The sequence below is a fragment of the Pisolithus orientalis genome, assembly GCF_024613125.1.
Source record: "Pisolithus orientalis strain OTSU chromosome Unknown F5J12scaffold_17, whole genome shotgun sequence".
In the NCBI taxonomy this organism is placed as follows: Eukaryota; Fungi; Basidiomycota; class Agaricomycetes; order Boletales; family Pisolithaceae; genus Pisolithus; species Pisolithus orientalis.
This window is the reverse complement of record NW_026260798.1, coordinates 415,406-440,733: the sequence shown is the minus strand read 5'-3', so window position 1 is coordinate 440,733 and position 25,328 is coordinate 415,406. Positions and strand designations below refer to the sequence as shown.

General features: G+C 44.4%; 2 protein-coding genes across 2 annotated transcripts; one reads left to right on the top strand and one right to left on the bottom strand.

Annotated features, from left to right (window-relative positions):
• Window positions 1-731: 731 nt before the first annotated feature.
• Window positions 732-1,358, bottom strand: F5J12DRAFT_722408 (uncharacterized protein; the record flags this gene model as incomplete). The annotated part of the gene is made up of 1 exon (XM_051741372.1): window positions 732-1,358. The coding sequence occupies one exon, from the start codon at window positions 1,356-1,358 to the stop codon at window positions 732-734; it is 627 nt and encodes a 208-aa protein (XP_051599193.1).
• Window positions 1,359-9,481: 8,123 nt separating this feature from the next.
• F5J12DRAFT_783420 (uncharacterized protein) lies at window positions 9,482-12,524 on the top strand (the record flags this gene model as incomplete). The annotated part of the gene is made up of 10 exons (XM_051742844.1): window positions 9,482-9,615; window positions 9,738-9,899; window positions 10,152-10,169; window positions 10,417-10,468; window positions 10,608-10,832; window positions 10,892-11,128; window positions 11,200-11,253; window positions 11,506-11,850; window positions 11,902-12,214; window positions 12,406-12,524. 10 exons carry the CDS (start codon window positions 9,482-9,484, stop codon window positions 12,522-12,524), a joined length of 1,659 nt encoding a protein of 552 aa, XP_051599192.1.
• Between the last annotated feature and the right edge of the window lie 12,804 nt (window positions 12,525-25,328).

The window sequence follows — 25,328 nt, the reverse complement described above, 5'->3', positions numbered from 1 at the left end:
CCCAACAGTGAGCACAGGACCCAGTGTGTCTGGCCTGTCACTGCATAAGTACCTCAAAATTCTCCCAAAGATTGAACCCACCATGGATGAGGTTTCAATATATGCATTCAACCTTTGGCATCCAACAGTGAAAATTCCACCTTCCAAGTCAGCTGACCTGGTTTAAGTGCCACTGGATCCAATGTGTTGAGCCTGCCATTGCATGAGTAACTCAACATTCTCCTGAGGATCGAACCCACTGTGGATGAGATTTCAATATATGCATTAAACCCTTGGCACCCGACAGTGAGCACAGGACCCAGCATGTCTGGCCTGTCACTGCACAAGTACCTTAAAATTCTCCCAAAGATTGAACCCACCATGGATGAGGTTTCAATATATGTGTTCAACCTTTGGCATCCAATGGTGACCACAAGATCCAGCATGTCTGGCCTGTTGACCCACAATGAATTTCACAATCTGCATGATGTTGATGACATATTTGTCCTGCTTGTCTTCTGTCCCTGAATGGCTCCAGCAGGGTTCACTGCACAGGCAAGCTTGGCCTTCTTTGGGTTCATGGGAAGACCAGGCATGGTTCCATGGGTCAACCAAAGTGCAAATGATGCATCATTTGGTGGTGGGATAGAAATAGTGCATGATGGTACATATAAGTGTGGAAAGGGCTCATGCAGAGGACATACTTACTAAAAAATTGATGTGCCTGCCATACCACATAGTTCAGCACTGAGCTAGAAGGCAATCTCAAATGTGTGGTGATCAGCAAACTTATTCACATAGAAGGAATGAAACATATCATAAGAACAATGCAGTCTGACATCTCTAGAATTGATGTTGTGAGTGGAGTAAATGGGGATGAGATGAGCTGCATGATATATCATGTTGACATGAATCACAGCAAGGTTTTGGATGTTGTGTGTGCACAGTGCAAGGTAGCTTGGGCAGACTATCCACATCCCCATGTCTTCATCAGGGTTATCACCTACATGGTTGAACCTGTGGATGATGGCACATGGGTACACTGTCTGTAGATATCTGAATGAAAAGAAACAAAGGACACAAGTGACATCTAAGGCCCTCATGCCCTCTGCCTGTGGGTCAGTTACAACAAACACATAATCAAAGCAAGGGCCTTCATTTCTCCACATGGAGCAGGAATGGATATATTCATGACACATACTGTAGATGCTGCTCAGGTCACTTGGTGCAAAAAAAGTCAAACTTGTGGAGTTGTAGATGCATAGTTTACTGTCATAAAATGGGCACTCATCAAAAGGAATTTCTTGTAGATCACAGGCATTGGCAGGATAGAGCTGCCCATGGAGAAAGCAACACAGAATCTCAGGGAACTGTGGCATCTTTAGTTCAGCTGCTAGGGACCCTATGTCCTTCACATGTTTACATTCTAAGATAGACTGATTCAGTACCTATCAGAACTTGAGAAATAGGACATACAGTACATGTGCACCAATAATACATGTGCATTGATTGTCATGGGGGTATCTACAGTATTGCTGGAGTCCTCCTCATAACTTGCTGTGGGTTCCTCAGCCTCATCTGATGCATTATGACCTTCTGCAATGTCATGGTGCTGATCACAATCATCATGAGAGTTTTGTCCTAAGTGGCCATCAGAAATCTAAGACAGTTCATGGATGAGAATGCACACCTAACACCTCAAGCACATGTGTTAGACATGTTCCATTCAACATACCATGCTCCTCAAAGTCTGCACATGCTGCAGCAAGTTTTTCAAGCCTTTGATTAATCAAGAGCATTTGTCCAAGGGCTTGAAAGTGGTTTGTGTGCTGATAAGGTCATTTAATGGCCTTGATATGTTTGGACTCAGTAATCAAGGAACAGAGTCCATTCAGTGCACCAAACTGGCAGATAAGATGGTGGTAATGTTTCATTGCATGTTGTCAGGGTAGTGAGAAGGAATCGATGACCCCAGCATTTCAGAAGACTTCATGGTAGTAATGGAAGCATCTGAGGGCATCATTGATTTCAGCCAGTGTTCACTCCATGACAACATTTTGACAAGCAAAATAGCAAAATTTGAGGAATGCTTGAAATGTTTGTACCATATCTTGTGGTACATGAAGCAATCAAAGATGAAGGTCTTCTCAGCTATCACTTCAAACCAGAGAGATTGGGAGTGGAACCTGTTGATTGAGGACCAAGCTCAAAACAAACTAGATTAGAGAAACTGGCTATGACAAATGATGGGACTTATATACTGCCTTACTGTTTGTACATACTGCCACAAGAGAATGTTTGAGAAGAAAGTAAACAAAAGAGAGAACTACACTATTGGATGAATGTGAACACATGGTATCAGCAAGGCATGGCCTGACTAAGTATTGTGTAAGCATGATATCATAAGCAATAGGAAAAGTCTGAGATGACCAAGTGTAACCCTAACCAGAGGGTGGATATATATATGGGTAACTAGGAAATGCAGAAGTGAAAAATCTACCAGTTGTTACACTATCCCCTCCTAAGGCTCAACTTCCAGGTGAGACCAAATAGGATGAACAGTAGTAAATGGTTCTGGCATGGGTGTAAACAAGCTGTCAAAGCTTTCAGATGAAAGGAGAGATAATTTATGGGGGGCCCCAGGGTGGGGTCAGTAAGAGTCCTTGATTGCTGACTGTGAATTCTTCAAGGTGGAGGCTGGCTCCCAAGTATCATATTCAACCTCATACTCAACATCTCCTTCATCAGTAACCCTCTGTGGTCCAGGCCTGTTAACAGGCTGCCCATCAAGAGCACCAAGATAGGGTTTAACCTGTGAGACATTCACAACCAGGTGAATCTTCATGTTGCACAGCAACTTTAACTTAACAGAATTTGGAAGTACCTCTAGAACTTCATACAGTCCAATCCACTTGTTGGAAAGTTTACAGCTCTGCCATTCTTTCAGGGACAGATGGTCTGTAGCTAGCCAGACCTGAGATCCAATGGAGTAAGAAGGGGCAGCTGAGCAGCATTGATCTGCTTGCTGCTTCTGCTGAGAGTGCACTTTGGTGAGGTTTGCTTTCACATCTTGGAACACCTGGAATCAAGATTTGACAACCTCCTCTGCTGCTTCTACCTTCAAAGTTGTTGGCTTGACACCCATCCTAGGTCTATAGGAATGGGTAACTTCAAAGGGGCACTTGCCAGTAGAAGTAGAGGTAGAGTTGTTGTATGCAAACTGAGCCAAAGGCAGCCACTCCTCCCAGAAAGCCTGTTGCTGGTTGGCATACATCCATAAATATTGTTGGATCTTGTGGTTCAACTGCTCTGTTTGTCCATCCATTTGTGGGTGGAATGCTGTAGAGAGTTTCTGCTGTACTCCCAACATTTAAATAACTCCTTCATGAAACCAGAGGCAAACTGAGGGCCTTGGTCCAATATGATAGAATCTAGAAGTCCATGGTGTTTCTAAACATGCACTAGGTAAAGATGAGCTGTGCTAGCAGCTGGTTCTTCTGCAGTGCAGGGAATGAATTCTGCTTCCTTAGAGAATCTGTCAACAACAACTAGGATGTGGGACTTCCCAGAAGATCCCTTGACCCCAAGATCCATAAAGTTGGTCATTAATTCTTTCCATGGCCCATCAGGGATAGGTAAAGGCTTCTTTTAGCATGTTGAATGCCATCTGTCATCTGTCATCCCAAACAAACAGAAGGTCCTTCTTCATGAGGTTATTCAGGGGCTTTGCAATCTGTGTGAAATCCTTAATGAAGCTTCAGTAAAAGTTCACAAGGCCAAGGAAGCTGTGAACTCTGCAAATGTTTATTGGTATGGGCCAATCTTGCACAGCAGAGATTTTGGCAGGGTCCATATGTACTCTGTTAATGCCAATGATAATTCCTAAAAAGTCTACCTCTTGTTGTCTGAAGATACACTTCTGTGGTTTGACAAATAAATCATTTATCTTCAGCCTTCTAAGCACCTCCAGCATGATCTTGTTGTGTTCCTCCTGGTTGTCTGTTTTTGTAAATATCATTAGGTCATTGATGTAGACAACAAGCACATCTTCCATATCACCAAATATATTGTTCATCATGTTCTGGAACATGGTGGGTGAGTTACAAAGCCCAAAGAACATGACCAGGGGTTCAAAGGCACTGTGATGGCATATGAAAGCAGCTTTCCACTCATCACCTTCTTTGATCCTAACATTGTTGTAACCCCAGCAAAGATCCATCTTCATGAAGAGTTTGCAACCTTTCAACTTGTCAACAAGCTGAGATATTAAAGGGAATGGATATGAGTTTTTGACAGTATGCTTGTTTAAATAATGATAGTCCTGGACCATATCCTTTGTGCCATCCTTTTTAGGGATGAAGAACATGGGAGAGGTTTTCAGTGATTTACTAGGCCAGATATAACCCTTCTTGAGTTGTCCATTGACAAAGTCACTGACTTCTCACTGCTTGTCAGGGGAGAGAGGGATCAACCTTCCCTTCTTTGGTACAAATGACTCCTTTAGTTCTATAGTGTGGTCCTAAGGTTTCCTAAGCAGCATGCACTTGGATTCCTTTTCCAAAAAGACCAATAAATATTCATGATATGCCTTCACAACAAGTTCCTCGAGGGGTTTTATCTGTTTTTGGTTTGTCTGTCTTTAGATCTTGGATCCAAGAGATGTTATGCCTGAGCCGAAATGACTTCGTCAAATGGACTAGTCATGAATGGTGCAAGGGGGAGTCTATGGGCTGAACTTGTCATAACCCCTATGGCTCAGTTATCATGAAGGTCTGACAGAGGTTTCTTCCACTGGCGAAGTTCTTCTGAGATTGCAATGGGGAAGGAACAAGGACAAAAGTGAAGTAATTAGCTGAGTTGCAAGCTATTGAAAAACTGAGGATACAAGGTATGGTACAGCTGTATAAATACCTCAGGACAAGAGTACCATACCAGTCATGCCATCTAGGCAGTAAGTATCTGCCAGTAACAATGAAACAGAAAGGAGTCAGAAACAGTCATATGGTGTCATATGATGGGGGTAACATAGGAAACAAAGGCTATACTGGCTGCACAATCAATGTGCAGCAAGGAGCCTGACACCAGAGCAAAGAGTAAACAATCAGAGCAATAAATATGAGTCAGAGATGAAACATGAAATTGACTGTTCATCAGAGATGAAGGTGGAACACTGGATCACCTACAGGTGTGCAGCATCAGAGGGTATTGGAAATACTATGACTGCCAGAGATCTGAGGGTTCCCTTGAGCATGGACACTCCCAACACAATGATGGTTATTAGGGACATGACAAGGCACATGATGCATGTGACCATGAGGAACCAAAAAAGGAAAGACCCCTGACATGGGCATAACAGGAGATGTAAGAGTCCAAGGCTTCCCATTTGAGTTTTTCCACCTTATGTACAAACAAGGATTTTGGTGCTAGCTGCCAACATCTAGCTGGACATCTACCCATCTTAACCTTGCTGGTTTTCCAATCTATCAGTGGGTTGTGCTGATGTAACCAGGTATGTCCCAGGATCATGGTACTACCTCCTAGATTGGTTATCTTGGCAAGAAATTCCTTGTGATGGTCAAGGTATTGGACTTGAAGGTGAGCCTGATGTGTAATCCTTCCAGCAGAATTAGGTGAACCATCAACATTAAATACTTCCACTGCTCCAGGGGGCACTATTTTTGGAATCTGGTTCCTTTCAACAAAACTTCTATCTATAAATACTCCAGTAGCACCACTGTCAAGCAGTGCATTGACCTTGAATGCCAGACTGGCATTCATTCACAAAACCAAAGGGACCTCCACAGAATCTTTCAAGTTCAGCAGTGTTGGGTTTCAGACAGTACAGTGGTCTTTGCACTACTACCCTCCAGATCTGGGAGATCAAAAGAAACATTTTTTTGCTTTTTGTTGCAAGTGGAATTAAGCAGGCAAGGTTTTACATCTGGCCCTGAGCCCTTTTGGGACTCCACTTCAGATGATGTAAGAGTAAAAGAAGGAGAAACAGATTCTGAACCATTAAATAACTCCTGTGGTTCTTCAACATCAAGAAAAGAGAAATGATTGAAAGAAACTATTGGTACACTATTTTTGGTATTTTGATTTTTGATTTTTGTATTTTCTTTTGTATTTTTAAGTCTGTAAGTAGAATGAAAACTGTAAGCAAAAGAAGAAGAAACAGGAACAAATGTCCATATGCTAGAGTCTGCAGGACCCAATTTCACTGCAGCTCTGACTCTTTTAACTGGTTGATATGAGCAACAATCTGCTTGAAGCTCATCCCCTCCATTGCTTTCAGGTGGGGGTCAGGTCCAGTGTCAGTATTTACAGCCCTGACAGGGCATCCTTGTGGTTGTGCCTGCTTTGGGCACTTGCTGCAGTAATGGCCCTTCAGGCAACATCCAAAGCAGGTTATGTGGGACTTGTCCTTAGGGGGTCCCCTCCCCTTTCCTTGTTGTGGGATGGTGCCTATGTCCATGGGGGCACCAGCCCTGGGTTGCATTCCTGTGGCTTCTCAGCCACAAGGTTGGTTCTGAGGCCATACCTTCAAAGAGGAGGCTGTCATGTACTGGTGGTTTTTGAAATTACCAGCCACCAGCTGGAGCTCAGTCATGTAATCCTTGTACATGTCTTTTCTTTTTCCAAGATGGTGCATGAGCCAAAGCACCTCCAGGTTTATTGTCTGTGTGAGGCACAGGATAGCCAGATTGTTGGAAGCACTCACCATCAACTTCCAACTGTTGAACTCTGCCAAAAAGGCATCCATTTGAGACAATCCCTGCCTCACTTTTTGCATCTTTTTCTGGGCCCAATCCCCATTGTTCATGGGCTGGAATCTGGAATTGAGGTTGGTCACCACCTCATCCATTGAAGGCCAGTTTCCATTTGCCAAGTGGAAGTCCAACTTGGTGTGGGCATAATTTCCAGCAATTGGACCCATCATCTGAGTCCAGAAGGCCATACAGTCCTGACTTGTATAGCAGTGGACTGCTGTTTTGCAGAAGGCCCTCATTTTGATGACCCACTCTTCATATTTAGCCATGGACCCATCAAAGGTTCCAGGCTCAGCAACACCCCTTTTTGTGGGGTTGAAGTTATGCATTTGTTGAGACAGCAGTGGTGCCAGTACATATTGCTGCATGGCTTGTGCCATCACAGCCACCATTGCCTGTACCATGGCATAATAAATTTGAGGTGGCTGGGGTTGATGATTGGGGTCCATTTCTGCTAGTTAGGGGAACTGGGCAATGAAGGGGGCAGCAGATGGAACAATGGTTCCAAAGGTTATAGGGAGTATTGAAAATGAACCCAAGTTCATTTGGGTCAGGAGAGGGTGATGGAGAAGGATAAATGAGTTCCAGAGTTACCTCATGGAAAAGCTCAAGAGGGGGAAGAGGAAGCAGGGTGAGCAGGGAAAGCAAGTGCAAGAGGCATGGGGTAGAGAGTTCCCTTTTGTAAGGGAGGAATATAAGAGGGAGACAAAGCTCAACCTCTTCCTTCTTGATGGGAGGAATGGTGGTAAAGTAAAGGCAATGTAGGTGTACTACTCACTGATGGTGTTCAATACCACTAAACATGTAGTCTGTTCACTGTCATGCACCTGATTGACCTCCTAGCAATAGAGAGGGACCAGCCTGGCACACTATGCAAACTATGGTGGGTGCAGGAATGTCAACTACTGGTCTACCTCCACTGCTGTGTGGGAACTACAACTATATATGGCTCAGCCACTCTGGACCTTGCAGGCCTTCTTGATCAAGCATTGCCCTTTGTACACCAAGCTCAACCTTGGGATGGTGTATATACATAAAGTAAAACTCCCTAAGATGCTTGCCCAACTGGCTTTGTTGCTTGGGTGCTCTTGGTCACACTTGACAGAGGCAAAAGAAACTATGGGTGGAACTGCCCACTACAAGTATCATACTGCTGTTGACCCTTGGCACCAGGTATGAAGGGATAGGGGAGAAGTTATAATCTAGTTTGAGTGAAGCAATCAAAGATGAAGGTCTTCTCAGCTATCACTTCAAACCAGAGAGATTGGGAGTGGAACCTGTTGATTGAGGACCAAGCTCAAAACAAACTAGATTAGAGAAACTGGCTATGACAAATGATGGGACTTATATACTGCCTTACTGTTTGTATGTACTGCCACAAGAGAACATTTGAGAAGAAAGTAAACAAAAGAGAGAACTATGCTATTGGATGAATGTGAACATGTGGTATCAGCAAGGCATGGCCTGACTAAGTATCATGTAAACATGATATCATAAGCAAAAGGAAAAGTCTGAGATGACCAAGCATAACCCTAACCAGAGGGTGGATATATATGGGTAACTAGGAAATGCAGAAGTGAAAAAGACATTTCAGCATGTGTAAAGAGAAAATTGGTGAGCTTGAACTCCAACTGATTGCAGTATGGAGTCCAGTTGTCTGGTGATTTTTGCATGCATGGTGGTGGGGGGCCATCATCTGGTAGAAAGTTTCCTTTGGCATCACATCTTCATGCTGTAATAAAAGTTAGTTAAGCTCAGCATATGTATGATAGCTCACCATTGAGACCAGTGTGATAATTGCAATAAAGTTTCCTCCCAGGGCCAACAAATTCTGCCCTCACTTGCTCACATTCCTGGTCTAGTGGGTCTTGTTCTTGATGGCCATCATCCACACCTGCAGCATGGCAATTTACCGAAGGCAGTGTGTCATCCTCTTGTCCTAAATTGCCAGGTGACCCTGCACAGTCTTGGTTGAAAAGATGGAAGCATGGATGGATCATGTGCTTGTGTTGAGTGAGGCCTGAAAGGTTTTTGAACCAACAGTTGCACCCAGGTTCATCACAAGGGTGTCAGAGAGTTTTGAAAGTCCTCTGCATTAGGTCTTTGGCAAGTACAGTCATCCCTGGCTGGTGGCATTGTCAGTGTATGTATTGAAAAAAAAATCATGTTGAGTGCTGCATGGTTGATATGTAAGTCATCAGGGTAAATAGGCCTTAGTCCAAGAAATCAGGTCATTTGTTTGTGGGAAATATTACCATAAAATAGACAAGTTCAAACTTACCACTGTTGCCTCCATTTTCCACCTTGCATGATGGGACAATGTCAGCCAACAATCCCCAGAGCCATTGTCCACAAAGGGAGAAGGCTAACCTACACCTGGGACAGATAGTGCTTGACATGCAGGTTAAATGACCCACCCCAGCCAAGAAGCAAGCAGACCACTTGCATGCAAAGGCAATCAAAGATGCTCAGGATGTTGCCATTCAGCAGGGTGGCACCCAGATCCATGAGATGGAGGCCACAATGGAGGTCAGCCAAAGTATGGAAGACACTGTTGAGAAAACAAAGCCAGTGAAGCTGACAAGGGGAGCTATTCAAAAGAAGCTCACTAATATACCCATTGCTCCTCATGTTAATGGTGAGGGCATGTTCTATTCCACCTTTGGGAACTCTGAGCTAATGGATAAATGGATCAGGATGATATGGAAGTTGATACTCACCATGCACTCAGCATGCCTTGGGTTGTCACAGATCTTTTGGATTTGAATGTGAGAGATAAGCCACATCCAAGGGTGGTTCCCAGCAGCCATGCAGTGAAAAGACAATATGTGGTTGCTAATTTGGCTGACTACATTGGTGTTGGGGAGTCAACCCATGCATAAGTCCAAGAGGGAAATGCTCACTGTCAACAGTGTGTTGCATTATTTCTATGATGCTACTTCTAACTGAATCAACTTTACACTGGCTAAATTTGCTATGGAATATCAGCACCACAAACAGGAGAGCTCTCCTTCTTGGTCATGTCAACAAGTGGGCTAATGATGTTGGCCCCAGTTCTGGCAACAATAGTCCTCAAAACTCTGTTCCTTCCAACTCTCACTCCAATTTGACACCCTGCTGTGGGGAGAGGGATCTCCCTACACTAGGAGTGTATGTATAGTGTCAATTGGAGGTCTACTAAGCAGCTATAGGGTTTGCAACAAAAGTGATGCAAATGTGACCCCTCTCAAGCATCTTTGACACACTCTGGGCTCCAGGTTGCCTAGTACTCCACCCTGTTCAGTCACACCACTTCCCCCATTGTCGCATGACCTCTAGACACTCCCCTTGGCCAATGCAACAAGGTTCCAATATTTGCAACCACTTTCAGGGCACCTGCACTCACTCACTTGCACTCTTCAGGTCTGCACTATTGGTTATGTAAGTGTGTGTCTGTTGCTCTCACTGTACTCTTGTTCACTTCCCTTCAGACCACTTGCACTTCCTTGTGCTTTCTTTAATTTAGTCACTCTTTTGATTGCTGCTACTATACTGGCCTCATGGCCATCATTACATCAATCTCAGTTAATTTCCATCATTTCCTGTCGCTCTTTTGACTTTTGATGTCACTTAGTTCATAGTTACATACTCCCCATGTAGCTACACATATACCTGTCCTTGTTGACAGGAAGAATAACAACTTTGAAGCCCCCAAGTTAGAGACAGAGAGAGCAAGCAGAGTAATGACATCAACATGACCCCTACTGTTTCCCCTGTCTAGCACTGAGTCACAGGCATAAGCTAGAGCAACTCCCCTTGGGTCAAATTCACCCCTTCAGATTGCCTATCTCTAGGCTGGAGCCCACAACCCCATACTAGGTAGCAGATTCCTGCTCCCCACACCACCCACCATCTTTGACTGTCCCTTCCTTAACCACTAATGCTACCAGTGTCAGCTCAGCAGCATCTGATACAATTCCAGTCTACAGCAGAACTCCCTTGATAATCCCAAGTGGTTTGCTGACTCATGATGAGAGTGGAGATGATGACAAAGATCAACAGGGAGCTGTACCTGTCAGGTTCACAGGCTATCACAAGACAAAGGTACATTATTGATCAACTGATTAAGAATATCATTCAGCCTTAATTCCTATGTTTTCTAGCTGGTTGCACACATGGCCAATGCCCATTTTAACTTAGAACTTGAAGAGAGTGACAATGATTTCAACAGGCCCATTTCCAACATGGCCCTGGCCAGTTCTAAGTGCAAACATACTGACCATAGCTCTGAATATGTTGTGACATCTGAGGTTGATGAAGTGGATGATGATGGCCACCATGATAGAAATATTCATCTACACACACCAAAGGCCCCTGAGCACTGCCATGTGACTGCAATGGTATGTCCTCCTACCTGCTCAAGTGCCCTGCTAACTATGTGGAGTGACAGAGTAATATTGTAATTGACCAGCTGGTGAAGAAAGCAAAGACTAGTAACAACTTTAGTGAACAAGGAGCAAATACTGTGAGACCATTGTCCTCAGTGGGGCCTGGAATGCCCAGTCAAGTCTCATCAAGCAGAACCAGTGGCACTGGGCACATACATTACATCAACCTAGATTTTCCTGCTGCACTGCAAGCAGATAGAAAACGGACCAAGCAGCACAGATTTCCTGGACCTCAGTGTGATATGTCCTGGAATGCCTATTTTCTCCCTTGTACTAATAATAATTCCTTGATAGTTAATCAAAGGTCTAACCTATGTTTTCTTGGACAGGCAACTTGTCTGCTTATGGTGTGGTGCAGCAACTTTGGCTCCACTGCTATCACAATCATAGCTCATTTCCTTGTGGCAGGCCCTATTAACAATATAGATGCCAAGTCTATGGACTTGCCTGCAATTCAGGAGACATGCAATGACCTCCTGGAGAGGTTCTCATTCTTGTGTCAAGACCTTGACCATCAGAATCCCACAAACACTTTCCACTCACAGTTCATACTGCAGCTCCTTGCCCACACTCATTTGCAATCCTGTGTTGGATGCCCTGATATCCCAGCACTCAGAATGGATACTTTGAAAGCATTTGGTGTCCAAGGGGCCCTTGCCCTTTCTTGTGCTGTAGTGAGTAGTATATTTTGCCCATCAGATCACATAGTAACAAAAGGTTTTTAGCTCAAGTGTGCCATTCAGCTATTCCAAAGGGGTGACATGGACATCAACAACCAGATCAGTACCTGGGGCAAGGCCACTGTGAAGACTCCCCTCAAACTCAACAGGATGTCTGGGAAGGAATCATTGGCTGCCCTGGCATTCTTGGAGCAAAACTGGGGAATGTGTACCAGGCACTATTATATGTCAGTTGCTAAATGTGATCATTTGGCACTGACAGAAATCATTTCCATGGTAAATGCCCTTGTCTCACCAGCCATGGATTCCTTGTTGGATGATGGTAGTCTCCAAGTTGATTCAGTGGCAGAAGACCTTGGTGTGTCCATAGATCAGCACATGAATGTCTGTAGGACAAATACCTTGTTTCTACATGATTTACTGACTTAGTTTGACAGAATCCTTGTCACACATCCACAGTATTTTTTTTTTCCACATGTGCCCTTCTTCCCCCTCCTTCAAACCAGTCATTATCACTACTCTCTAATCTGCATCAATTCATGTTTGTAGCCACTTTGCTATCACCTTCTGTCAGCCCCAACTCACAACTACAATTTCTACATTTGTTTAATGTTTGGTACTCCTCCACTCTCAATACCTATCATGTTTCTAACCTGATAAGTGCATGACTGATTAAAATAACAAAAAAGGTAGGTATGTATAACAAGAACAATGTGCTGTGGATAGCATGGATAGTAGAATAATATGAATAAGTCAAAAAAGTCATTAAGTGAAAAGGCAAAAAAGCCCAGATGGGCAAAGGATCTACCTAAATAAGTCATAGTGCTATCCATGCTTATTTGACAATTGGTGCTAAATAAGTACAGATAGTACTTTGTTAATTTCCTGATGCCCTTCCTTGTTGACTGTCCCTACTATCTTGAAATGGGAGTACATTCAAGTCACCCAACAACCTGCCTCTGCATCTCTCCCTCAACAAGGTCAAGGAAGTCAATTCCACCATTCTTTCAACCTGTGGCATTTCTTCTGTGGAGGGACTGATGGCCACCATACTGCAGAGTGCATGCTGTGTCATGAATACATCCAAGCTGGGAAACGCTCCCTGATTGGGGGAAGGGTTTTTATGCCAGACAGCTCTGACATTCCTAGGACAGCTGCTGGCTGGAATTTTAAAGAAAAGATTGACAACTTCCTTGCCATGCATGACTCAATCATTGCTTCAGCAACCTCATCTCCATGCAGTGTCCCAGTGTGAAGTATGGGTTTACCCTTGGGTGACTGGGTTTCAAGACTGGGTGACATGGGCTAAGTCCAGGTGACTGGAGTCAAGGCTGGGAGACAGGGGCCAAGTCTGGTTAGACTAGAGTTAAGGCTGGAGGTCTGGACTCAAGGCCAGGAGCATGGGCACAAGGCTGGTAGTGTGGGAAACTGACCAGTCTCAGAGTATGCATAGGGGAAGCCAGTCCAGGGTTGGGTCTACCTCCCTTGGTCTCAGCTCATGTGCTGTACCCTTATGCAAGCTGGGGAGAGGTCTGGGACAGGGGCTGGGAATAGCTTAAGGCTTGACCTTAGCTATTGAGTAGACTTGGAATGTAGTATGGAGTTGAGGGTAATACTTAGATGATATTCTGACTGGAGTGCTACAAAGTATGTACAGGGGTTAAATACATGAGGCCAGTCTGGAGTAATGAACATGAAGCCAGACTTGTTGGTAAGCTATTATGAAGCTGATTAGCAAGGTGTGGGCAGCCATGGAGGCTGTGCCAAGACTAATAGTCAAAGTCTGGGTGACTGGCATAACCAGAGTCAGACATAGGTTTTGTACAGTAAGCAAAGATCAGCAAAAGGGACTAGACTAAGTATAGTGCAAACATAGGGAAACAGACCAGAGTTATGTCCAGGTGGCCCAGACATGGACCTGGGAGGACTGGAGTGGAGCAACACAAGGCCAAGAGGCCAGAGTGGACTGGAGATAGGGGTAAAACACTAGACTTGAGTTATCTAGGCTGGAGTTGGGTTACTTAGGGCCAGAATTGGGTTACTTAGGCTGGAGTTGGGTTTTCTAGGTTAGACCAGGACCAGACCTGACTGGAGACAGGGGCTACAGGGGTCTGGACCAGACTGGGCTTGAGTCTGAGAGTCATGGACATGACACCCAGCCAGCCATTGAACTTGTCTTGCAGACATGATATGCCACCTCACTAATGACAAGGTGATGGAGAGTTGTCAGATAGGTTGGTGTCATCAGCTTGAAAGCCTGTAATGGGAGTGATATAGTAGGGATACCAATATGCAGTAAAGGTGATAGAGGAAACTCCACTATGGTTTGAAGTGTGGCATCACACACAACTTTGACCTTAGCAGGCACATGGTAAACTTAATCTGGGGGACTAAAGTGAGCATACCTCTTGAACACCAACCATTATCAAGTATCTCCCTGCTATTCATGCTCAACCATACAAATGAGAATGAGAAGAGTCACTAAACCTTGATGACTTGGAAGGGGAAAACCAGATGTTTGAGGACAGTTGTGCATCATTTACAACAGCTCTTGGTGAGTACTTCAGACAGTCACAAACATCACAGGAAAGTAACATGTTCATTACACATGTTGCATTCAATTACCACCAGGGGGTTCAAACTTAGCATCACATAAATTGATTAGTTAGAAGTCTACTGTAAGTGTATGGTATCATGAAGAATGCAAGAATATTTCTACTGTTGAGTGTGAATGAATGATGCATTCCATGAGATGAATCAGAACAAGTGGCACTGTTGAGGCACTGAACCACTACAATGTTTCCATATCCATATTTGATCTCTGCTTCAGCACAATGGCATTGGTGTGATGATCAACTTGTCACACTCAAACCTCTATCCCCACCATTTCTGCATCAATTTTCATGGTTAACTTCTATGCATTATTGTGATGCAAAATATGTGCCATATCAGTTGAAGGTCCATGTGTTTAAAAAACTTGTCTGACTGAGTGGGTTGTCCAAAGTGCTGGTAACTAAGTGAATCACCTTCCTTATAACAATGTTTATGCATTCCCCCAATAACACATCCAGTCCCACCCAATGCACAGTGGAAACCATTTATGAGCTGTCTGATTGAGCATGGTACCTCTTATCCTCACTTCAAAATCTGAACTATGTCAAATGCCATTGTTGGAGATGAGAGCTGTCAGCCTGCTGGCATTGTGTAATTCAGGAGGCAGATTGTTGAACACACAAAGCATTAGCCTTCTCATTAATCCACAATATTGTCTGATGCACCATAGATCTGTGAAGACACACCAGTTATTATGGTGGAGGTTTGCACTGGTACTCAGCATTGGGTACCTCACTGAGTCCTCACTTGTCAGGGTTTGCACTGGCTAGAGTGCCAGATGTGTGGGGCTCTTTATCAATGTTCAAGTGGTGATGCCAATCTTAGTGAAGTTACTGCTCAAGACACCTTCTCAAAGCTCCCAACAAGAGAAAAGATATCAACAGACTAACATAGGTGCTGGAGATTCTGGACTAGATGCCCTCAAGTCACCTGTTTGCATCCCACTGTAGCCTATTTTACCAACCATAGATAAACTTCTTAACAGCAAGCAAATCATCATGCCATACCCAGGTGTTATGCCCACATCAGGGGTCCTTCCTTTTTTGGCTTATCATGGTCACATGCATCATGTGCCTGCTCATGTCTCTTGTAACCATCATCATGTTAGGGGTGTCTATGCTCAAAGGATGCCTCAGATCTCTGGCAGTCATGGTATTTCCAATGCCCTCTGATGCTGTGCACCTGTAGGAGGTCTGGTGTTTCACCTCCATCTTTGATGAACAGTCAATTTCATACTTTGTCTCTGACTCATATTTATTGCCCTGATCATTTACTTCTTGCTCTGGTTTCAGGCTCCTCATTGTGCATTGATGGCACAGCTGGTATAGCCCTTGTTTCCTTGTCTACCCCCATCTTTGACACCATATGACTTGTTTCTATTTCATTGTTTACTGCTGCAGATACTTACTGCCTAGATGGCATGACCAGTATGGTACTCTTGTCCTGAGGTATTTATACAGCCATACCATACCATGTATCTTCAGTTTTTCAATAGCTTGCAACTCAGCTTATTCCTTTGATTTCATCCTTGTTCCTTCCCATCACAATCTCAGAAGAACTCACCAGCAGAAGAAACCTTTGTCAGACTTCATCAATAACTGAGCCATAGGGGTAAAAATAAGTTTGGCCTGTAGACTCCCCCTCACATCACTCATGACTAGTCCATTTGACAAAGTCACTTGGCTCAGGCATAACAAAATCGAAAAACTCTTGTGGTCTTCACAAGGCTTGTTGTCTCCCTTCACATAAAAGACTAACTCACCTTCACTTTTCCATCATGCAAGCAAACATGGAAGAGCATCCCTCCTATCTCAATCAAATCCACTGATCTACAGGCAGCCATTAGGCTTTAATAGATTGCCTCCCTAGATCTTAGCTGACATGTTTTCTTCAGAATATAATTCCTCCCTCAGCCTTTGTTGTCACTATCTGTTAAAGTGTCTAACCCCCAGAAGCAGAGACCCCCCATTCCCCCTAGACCACCTACAAGTAAAGGCTTGGGAGTTAATCCCCCTTTGCCCCCCTTTGGTTGATGCAGACCTTTGGTCACTGCCACCAACCCATGTTTATCTTATCTCTCTTGGTTCCAAGAAACCAAGGTCATGCTTAGTTCAGAAGAAGAAGAAGATCAGAAGTCCAAGACTTCTTTTGGATCAGTCCTCAAGGAAGAACAGGAAGCAGTGGGAAGTATGTCCATGACACAAGGTCACAGAGAGTCTGCTCTGGAAATGCCCCCTTGACAATACTCTAAGGCAGAGGTGGAGCAGAGGATAGAGGAAATTTCAGCACAATTGGAGGAGCAGTTCCACCAGTCCATCATTGCCAATGACCTGTTTCCTAGAGGTACACCTACTGACATAGCTCTATGAGAATGGTACACCAGGAACTTCAGAAAGGCCATACCCCCAGAGCCTCCCATTGGTGGAGGCAGTAAGGGGAAAGCCCAAGTTGAAGATGATGAGGATTATGACCATTATCATCAGCCACCCAATGGCAGCTGGGAATTTAATGTTGGGCATCCTGGAGAATTTGATGGAAGCCACAATGGGCTCCAGACTTGGCTCACCCAAGTGGAAGGCTACTTAGCCTTGAACCAACATTTCTACAACACAGCAGCTCTAAAGATCTCTTTCATATATGACAAAGGGAGCAGCAGTGTCTTTCATGGAAAATTACCAGAATGAGCACAAGTTGTCAGATGGAATGATCTGCTATCTTGATGACTTTAAGCATTTTGTCAAATGACTGAAAGCCACTTTCAAATCTGGAGATCAAACTGCACTTGCCACACTTCATTTGTCAGACATCAAACAGGAGAAAAGAGAGCTAGAAGTGTATATTGCAGAGTTCATGGGCCTGGTCAATAAGGCTCAGTTGAAAGAAGAATCTTGTGAAGCCAGAATCTTCTTTGGGAAAGGTCTGTCCAAAGAATATCATGACTGGATACTAAACTCCAGACAAACACTGATTACAGTGATTGAGTGGATCCAGGCCACAGGAGAAGCCAGGACAGCCTGGGCCATGAAGCACATCTTAGAAGGAAAAGAATCACAATATGAGCAAAGGTTCATTTCCTATCATGGCAATCACTGAGATCCCAATGCAATGGATGTAGACAAATGCAAACAAAACATGTGTTGATCCAGTTAGGAAATTAAATGTTATAACTGCCAAGAAGTCAGTCACATCAAGCATGACTGTAAGAAGAAGCAACTTTCCAATGTTTGGATAGTGGTTGCTGAAGACAGTACCAAGACCACCTATGTAGGCAACCAGGAAGCTAATGATGAGGAAAAGAAGTTGCTGGGTTTTTAAAGAGGACTGCTGAATCACCTGCTACAGTCAGTCCTGTTTCTGTGTTATCAGCTAAATGTACTTCTATAGATGATGAATCTTCTATGTGAATCCATTCCCCACTTGGATTGGTCATTTTGCCTGATTACAACTCAGGTATATGGGCATGCATCGACTCTGGTGCCAAGGTTTTGTTGATCTCTGAACAAATGGTCCAAAAATTGGGAATCAAGATCTATAGGGTGGACCAGAAGTTTAAAACAATGTCTTTCACTGGGAAAGACAAGGAATGGGTAACCCAAAAGGTAACCCTGAAGATGGAGATCAAGAATTGAACAATATGAGTTCACTGCTACATTGGTCCCCTTGTGGGGAAAGAACATGTTCTTCTTGGAATGCCCTTCATCAAATAGTTCAGACTGCATATGAACCAGGGAACCAGAAAAATTATGTGTTGGGATGATGGGTATGTCTATCTGGAAGAAAAGACTAAAGTTCAACAGGTATCTTTGGATATGGGTAGTATGAAGGAATCTCCCAGTCTACCCCTGGAAGTGATTATTAACAACACAACTTTATCTACAGAATTAGAAGCAGCAATTGCTTCTAATAAAGAAGAGGTTCAACTCCCTGAACAATATAGGGAATTCACCAAGGTGTTTGCAGAGGATGATATACCCCTGCCCAAGCACAGACTGGGTCTGGACCACATGATTCAGTTAAAAGACAACTTCAAACCAAAAAAAGGCAGCAGTATACCCTATGTCCCCTGACAAACTGAAAGTTCTAGATGAATTCCTGGATGAAAACCTAAAATGCAAAAAGATTCATCCCTTGACATTGCCTCAGGCAGTGCCAGTGTTTTTCATTGCAAAGAAGGATGGGAAGAAGCAGTTAATTCAAGACTATTGCTATTTAAACTCATTCACCATCCAGGATGCGCATCCATTGCTGAATGCCCAGGCTTTGTTTGATGAACTGGTCAAATCAAAATATTACACTGAGTTTGATATTCACTGGGGTTTCACTAACCTTCATGTTAAAGAGGGAGATGAGTGGAAAGGAGCATTCATCACCCCAAGAGGGCTGTTTGAGCCCACAGTAATGTTCTTTGGACAATGTAACTCACCTCCATCTTTCCAAAGGTATATGGATAAAACCTTCAAATCTCAGCAAGGAAAACAGGTAGGGTACATGGACAATGTCATAGTCCATGCCAAGACATTGGAAGACCTTCAGAAATGAGTATGGGAGTTCTTGAAGATCTGCAAAAAGGAGGAACTGTGCCTCAAGATCAGCAAGTGTTGCTTCAAGGTGGAAGAGGTTGAGTTCCTTGGGATGATTATCAGAAAAGGATGTATGGAAACTTCACCAATGAAAACTGATGCCATCTCTACATGGGAAGCCCCTGAAAATCTCACTGGGCTCCATTGCTTCCTTGGTTTCTGTAACTGTTACCAAAAATTCATCCCATCCTTCTCAAGTGTCACTAGACCCCTTCATGACCTTGCTAAAAAAAAGGGGTTTCATACCAGTGGACTCCAGAACACAATGATGCCTTTGAGAAACTTAAAACTTTGTTATGTTCATCTCTGGTCCTCTCTATTTCCAACTTCTTGAAGCCCTTCACACTCTTCACCAATGCTTCAAAACTCAGGACTGGTGCAGTACTTGCCCAGAAAGGAGCTGACAACAAATGGCATCTGTGTTCTTACCTGTCCCAATCCCTGGTTGGAGCTGAACAGCACCATCAAGTATATGACCTCAAGATGCTGGCAGTCATCCAAGCACTGAAAGCATTCTGCCCCTACCTCTTATCCCCTGTCAAACCCACTGTGGTTTTTACCAATCACAAGAACTTGGAGTACTACTGGGAGCCACAGCAGCCTACCCCATGGCAGGCCTGATGGGTTGCTACCATCCAATCCTACCCCATTCATTTTTCATGGCAGGCTGGTCACCTCCAGGTCCTGGCCAACACTTTATCATGAAGGGGGACACTCGAGGAGCCCACCCCTGTGACCACAGTTCTCCTGGAGAACCTTTGGCTTTTGGAGGGGGTGGATTCCTGTGTTCACCTTGTTTCACCCACTTTTTTGCTTACAAAAATACAAAATCAACATAAAATCAACTGTCTTGCACATATAGGATGTCTCCCAGCCAAGATCACACATAGCAAAAACAACTCAAAGCCATATTCTCACCCACCTGAGGAAAAACCAAAGGAGAATAGGTTGCCTGACATTCCCCCTTTGGGGAATGTTGACAGAGGGGCTCAGGGAGTGTATGCAATCTCCACAGAACTGTATGAGTGTGTCAAGAATGATATGCCAAAGGACTCTACAGGACTGGAACCCAAGGATAACATCACTGTTGAGGAAGATGGAACAAAAAGGTTTGGAACAACATGGCTGTACATCCCCCCTAACAACTGATGACACTGCATGCATTTGTATCATGATCATGGGTCCACTGGTCATCCTGGACAAAAAGCAATGTTTGCAAAAATGAGAAAGGAAGTTTGGTGGGAAGATATGGGGAAAGATATTAAAGCTTATGTCACAGGATGCCCTGCTTGCCAGACCAAGGTCATCATACATCTGCCTACACTGCCTGTCATCCCCCATATGGCCCCAAAAACTGCATTCCCATTGCAGCAAATATCTATGGATCTCATCACAGATCTCCCCATATTGGGAGAACAAAAATATAACTCCATTCTCACAGTTGTTGATCAAGGCCTCACAAAGGCCATTCTGTTTGTCCCATGTCATAAAACTATTGACTCCATCAGGATCACCCAACTCTTCTGTCAGTTCATTTACTCTCATTTTGATATCCTGGAATCAGTAATTTCAGACTGAGGACCCCAGTTCACATCAGCCTTTACCAAAGAACTGTACAAGGCAATAGGGGTCATTCCCAAACTTTCTACTGGATATCATCTGCAGACCAATGGAGAAAGTGAAAGGGTAAACCAGGAAGTGGAAGGGTACTTACAGTTATATTGTGCAGAAGCCCTGAACTCTTGGTCCACCAAGTTACCTTCTGCTGAGTTCACTCATAACTCCCAGATTCATTCTGTGCACAAAATGACCCCCTTTTCCCTACTCCTTGGATATGACCCCTCACCTTATCCTGAAAAATGACTCACCCCTGTCCCCTTGGTCAATGAGAGGCTGGAGCAACTTGTGTCAAACCAAGACATTGTGATACTAGCACACAAAAAGGCACAGGATCTTATGCAGTCATGAAGCAAAAGATCTTATGAACTGTCAAAACTCAGAGATCAAGTTCTCCTAGACATCAGGCATCTTAGGATCAAAAACCAGTATGATAAAATTGTGCCCCAACATCTCAGACCTTTCAAAGTGACTCAAGTCATGTCACCTGTTGCCTTCAGACTTGAGTTACCATCAACTTGGAAGGTCCACCCAGTATTCCATGCCTCTCACATCTTCCCATTTACTGAAAATGACACTTACAGGACTGTGCTGTCACACACCAAAGGTGTTTGGTGAGGTGGACATGGATGTAGCTGATGAATGGAGGTGAAGACCATAGCCCTCATGCGAAGAAGGACAGCCAGCAATGTCAGCAGTCATCCCTTGCACAAGAACAGGTTGTCAATGCCAAAGAAAAGGGAGGAGGCGAGTTAAGTGCCAATAAAGTTCTTAAGCACCCATGTATGGCATTCTGGTTTTCGACATATCTCCACCAATTCTGCAGACACCAAAACCATTCCCACACTCGCTTGTAGTGCCCAGCCACACGATCCTACCTTCCAAGATTGGAAAGGATTTGCACACTCCACACATTTCTACAGCACTCCCTCCAAAAGACGCTCATTTCGCTAATTCTTCTGATATGGCTGCCTCCACATCAGTCATTTCACTTGTCCCCTTTGCTAGGGACCATGGCTACATATATCTACCAGGAGTTCCTACCAGCTTCCATCCTGAAGTGTCCTGGTACATCCCACCCTCATCTGCCCCCTCTCAGCCCATCCAGCTTGGACAGCGTGTTCTTTTTGTCAGTATGACCTCCAGGAGGACATTCTTTGGTTGCCTCAGGTCTGTCATTCACTTGGAAAGGTCTTATGTGGTTGTTTCAGTCTCTCCAGTCCAAGAAGCATATGGATCCTTCCTCCCTGCCCCCTGCAACATCTTCATACCAGTCTTGTCCATCATTCTTCCAAAATTGCGACAGCTACAGTATAATCTACTGTTCTCCACTCTCCCTGATTGCATCCATGATGAGTATGATGCACATCTTGCCTCCTTGTTGCAAGATACAGCAGAAGACACTCCCCCTTCATCCTCTCTTCCAACAGAGCCTCATTCATGAAGTTTTTATTTGCTTCACTGAGAGGATGGTTTGGGGGGGAAAGTTGCAATCCCCTATGCTCCTGTCACCCCACAGACCCCCAAGGCTTGACCCCTGTTGACATCTGACTCACCCTGTCCACTTTTGGATGTACTATATTGGCATCAGATCAGCACTGCCTCTCTGTCATCCCACTTTGGCCTAGAAGTGATCTCTTCAAGATGTGACATGCACAGCCTCCCCCTGATGCAATTCCAGTGCACTTTCCCAGTTCCTGACATTACTTGACTCATACTGTGACATTCTGACTGTCTTTGACTCACCTATTGCAAATACTTACCAATCTTTTGACTTTGCTTACTGATTCTTCACTTTTTGGCTTACTTATCCTTACCAATGCTTACCAATGCTTTCCAAGATGATTACCCATCGCTTACATTCCTTACTCATCAGTTACCAATTGCTTACCAAGTGTTTACACCTTGTTTTCCATAGGCAACACCCCTGTACTGTATATAAGTCACTGTACTTAGGTAGCAAAAAAAGACATCAGAGAGCCCCTCTTGCTTGCAATTTATCATCTCTCAGTAAATCATTCATCAGCTTCGATAGTTGAGACTTTATTAAGGGTCTAGCTATCATCTACTTCACTTATTATCATCTATCATCCATATACTTCGCTCCAAGCCCTCCCTGAGCTCAGTACAGCTTAGGACATCGAATTAAGTCACCATCCATCCTTCTGTAGGCTGACAGCAGTCTACTCTATCGCTTTCTATCACAGTCTTGCTCCCTCTTTGTCAGGAGCACCCCCAACCCTCAGCACTCATCTTTGAGTGTTGTGGCTTGCAGAAACCCTCCCAAAAAAAAACAGGTTCTACCATCTAGGTACCACATAGGCACACCACCACTCACTTTTGTTGTCTTTTGTGTTGGTTTTGGTTGGTTTTCACCACTGAACCACACTTTGACTCACAGTGCCCACAGCACCATTGCCTGAGTTGGTGGATGATGAAATTGAATGGGAGGTTGAGTCAATAATCAGTCACAAAACTGATGGTCATTGAGGACAGTGCAAGTACTTAGTCAAGTGGAAAGGGTTTCCACATTCATCAAATACTTGGGAACCTGAGGAACATATAAAGGACCATGCCTCAGAAGCCCTCAACCAGTACAAGCTCACTCATCACCTCAGGAATTAAATGGACTCCCCTCACTCTGTTAACACTGAAAATGACTATGCCAACCTCCCCTGTGAATCCCTTTATGACCCCACAAGTGACTGGCCCAAACTACTCATGCCCCCCATCACCATCTATACATCATCCCCTCCCCTGTCAACCAACACCTGTGTTCCTGACTTGGATGCCTCATCCCCAGTCTCACAGCTCCAGGTACCCTTGCCCCCTGTTGCCCACCCTCTATGACTGTGTCCACACCAGGGCTTCTTGGTCCACTGAGTACTGGCCCCAAAGCCCAGAGGTTCCCCTAGTGGAACCAGTAAGCCAGAAGGAAAGGGAAAGGATAAAGAGGAGCCTAGCGATGACACCAATAAAGGAGGAGCCTCAACTGGTGGCTCCTATGCTACCTGGGCTCCTGACATTTGCACTGCCTTTACAACCTACTCTGATGGGGCCCACAGTGCCACCCTTGATCTCCTCACCACAGTCACCACTGCCAGGGATGATGAGCCACAATTACCAATTGCAGCAAGTGACTACCTGGATGTTGTTAGGGCACTTGACATCTTCCATGAAGGGGACAACATTGATGGGTGCTCACCAGAACAAGTTAAGTATTTTGGGCTGCTGTCTGAAATATATGGAGCATCAGATGTAATCAGTCAATGCATTTAGAAGATATGCACCTGAAAGTTGAGTGGGACTGCTCCCCTGTTGGAGGTTATCATGATCAACATGCTCAAACATGGCTACTCAGAGGTTCTAGAAGCCATAACTGGAGGCATGTACCATCACCTTCTTAACCAACAGTTCAGAGAGTTCCTCACTTCCTCTGCTTCTCAACTTCTTGATCACATAAAGCCAAAAGAAGAGGTGATCATCCCAGATCAAAAGGAAGAGAAGCAGAGGGAGGTGGAATGGGTGGTGCTGATAGATTATGCTGATAACAGGACCATATTTAAGCAGGTTGGTCTCCAAATTGGAATGGGAACTCACAACTCTGCTTGGGAGGTTTTACTTCAGGATGCATCATGGGCCAGAAGCCATAAAAACTACTTCAATGCTATCCACACCACCAACACTCTTCCTGTGACTCCCTTCATCCCCATCCCTGCTGATCAACTTCAGTTCTACCTTGGAGGACAATCCCTGGTACCCAAGGGACACCTGCTCCACCCCCATGCTTGCTTTCAATGCCACTACCTGGGGCATTGGTCCTGCCATAACAGGCATGGCTCCAAGTATACTCCATCCCTCAAGGAGCCACTGTCTCCATTGCCTCCATCACCTGTCACCTCTCACACTTGTTCCCATGTCTATACTACTTGCCAACCCCTTTCTGCCACCAATCCCAATATGTGTGGCTCATCCTCAAGGGTTTGAGGACCTTAGAGGGGGGTGATGTTATGCCCATGTCAGGGGTCCTTCCTTTTTCAGCTTATTGTGGTCATGTGCATCATGTGCCTGCTCATGTCTCTCATAACCACATCAGTAAATTCAGCCAAATTATGGCATACACATTAGACAGTTTTTGAATGCTTGGCAAACACTGGCAAACATTAAGCACTTGAAAACCCAGGTTTTTGAATGCTTAGCTTTACTGATGCATCATCATGTTAGGGGTGTCTATGCTTGAAGGACACCTCAGATCTCTGGTGGTCATGGTATTTCCAATGCCCTCTGATGCTGTGCACCTGTAGGAGATCTGGTGTTTCACCTCCATCTTTGATGAACAGTCAATTTCATACTTTGTCTCTGACTCATTGTAAGGAATCCACATTCCTTGGACATGTAAGTGCCTATCATCAACCATTCTGCAACTATCATTATGTCTCCAGACCACTTGCATGCACCACCATTCACATGCTGTCTTCCCACCTACCTCACTACCTTCCCATGCCCTCACTCCCTCTCACACAATGCTATACCCATGGCTTCTGTGCTCTGCTTGCTTCCCTTCCTTTGGACTCTTTCTTTTTTAACATGGTCACTGTTCCCTTTTCATTGGTAGTATACCCTTGGCCTCTGTTCAGGTCTGTCTTGTGTTGATGCACTGTC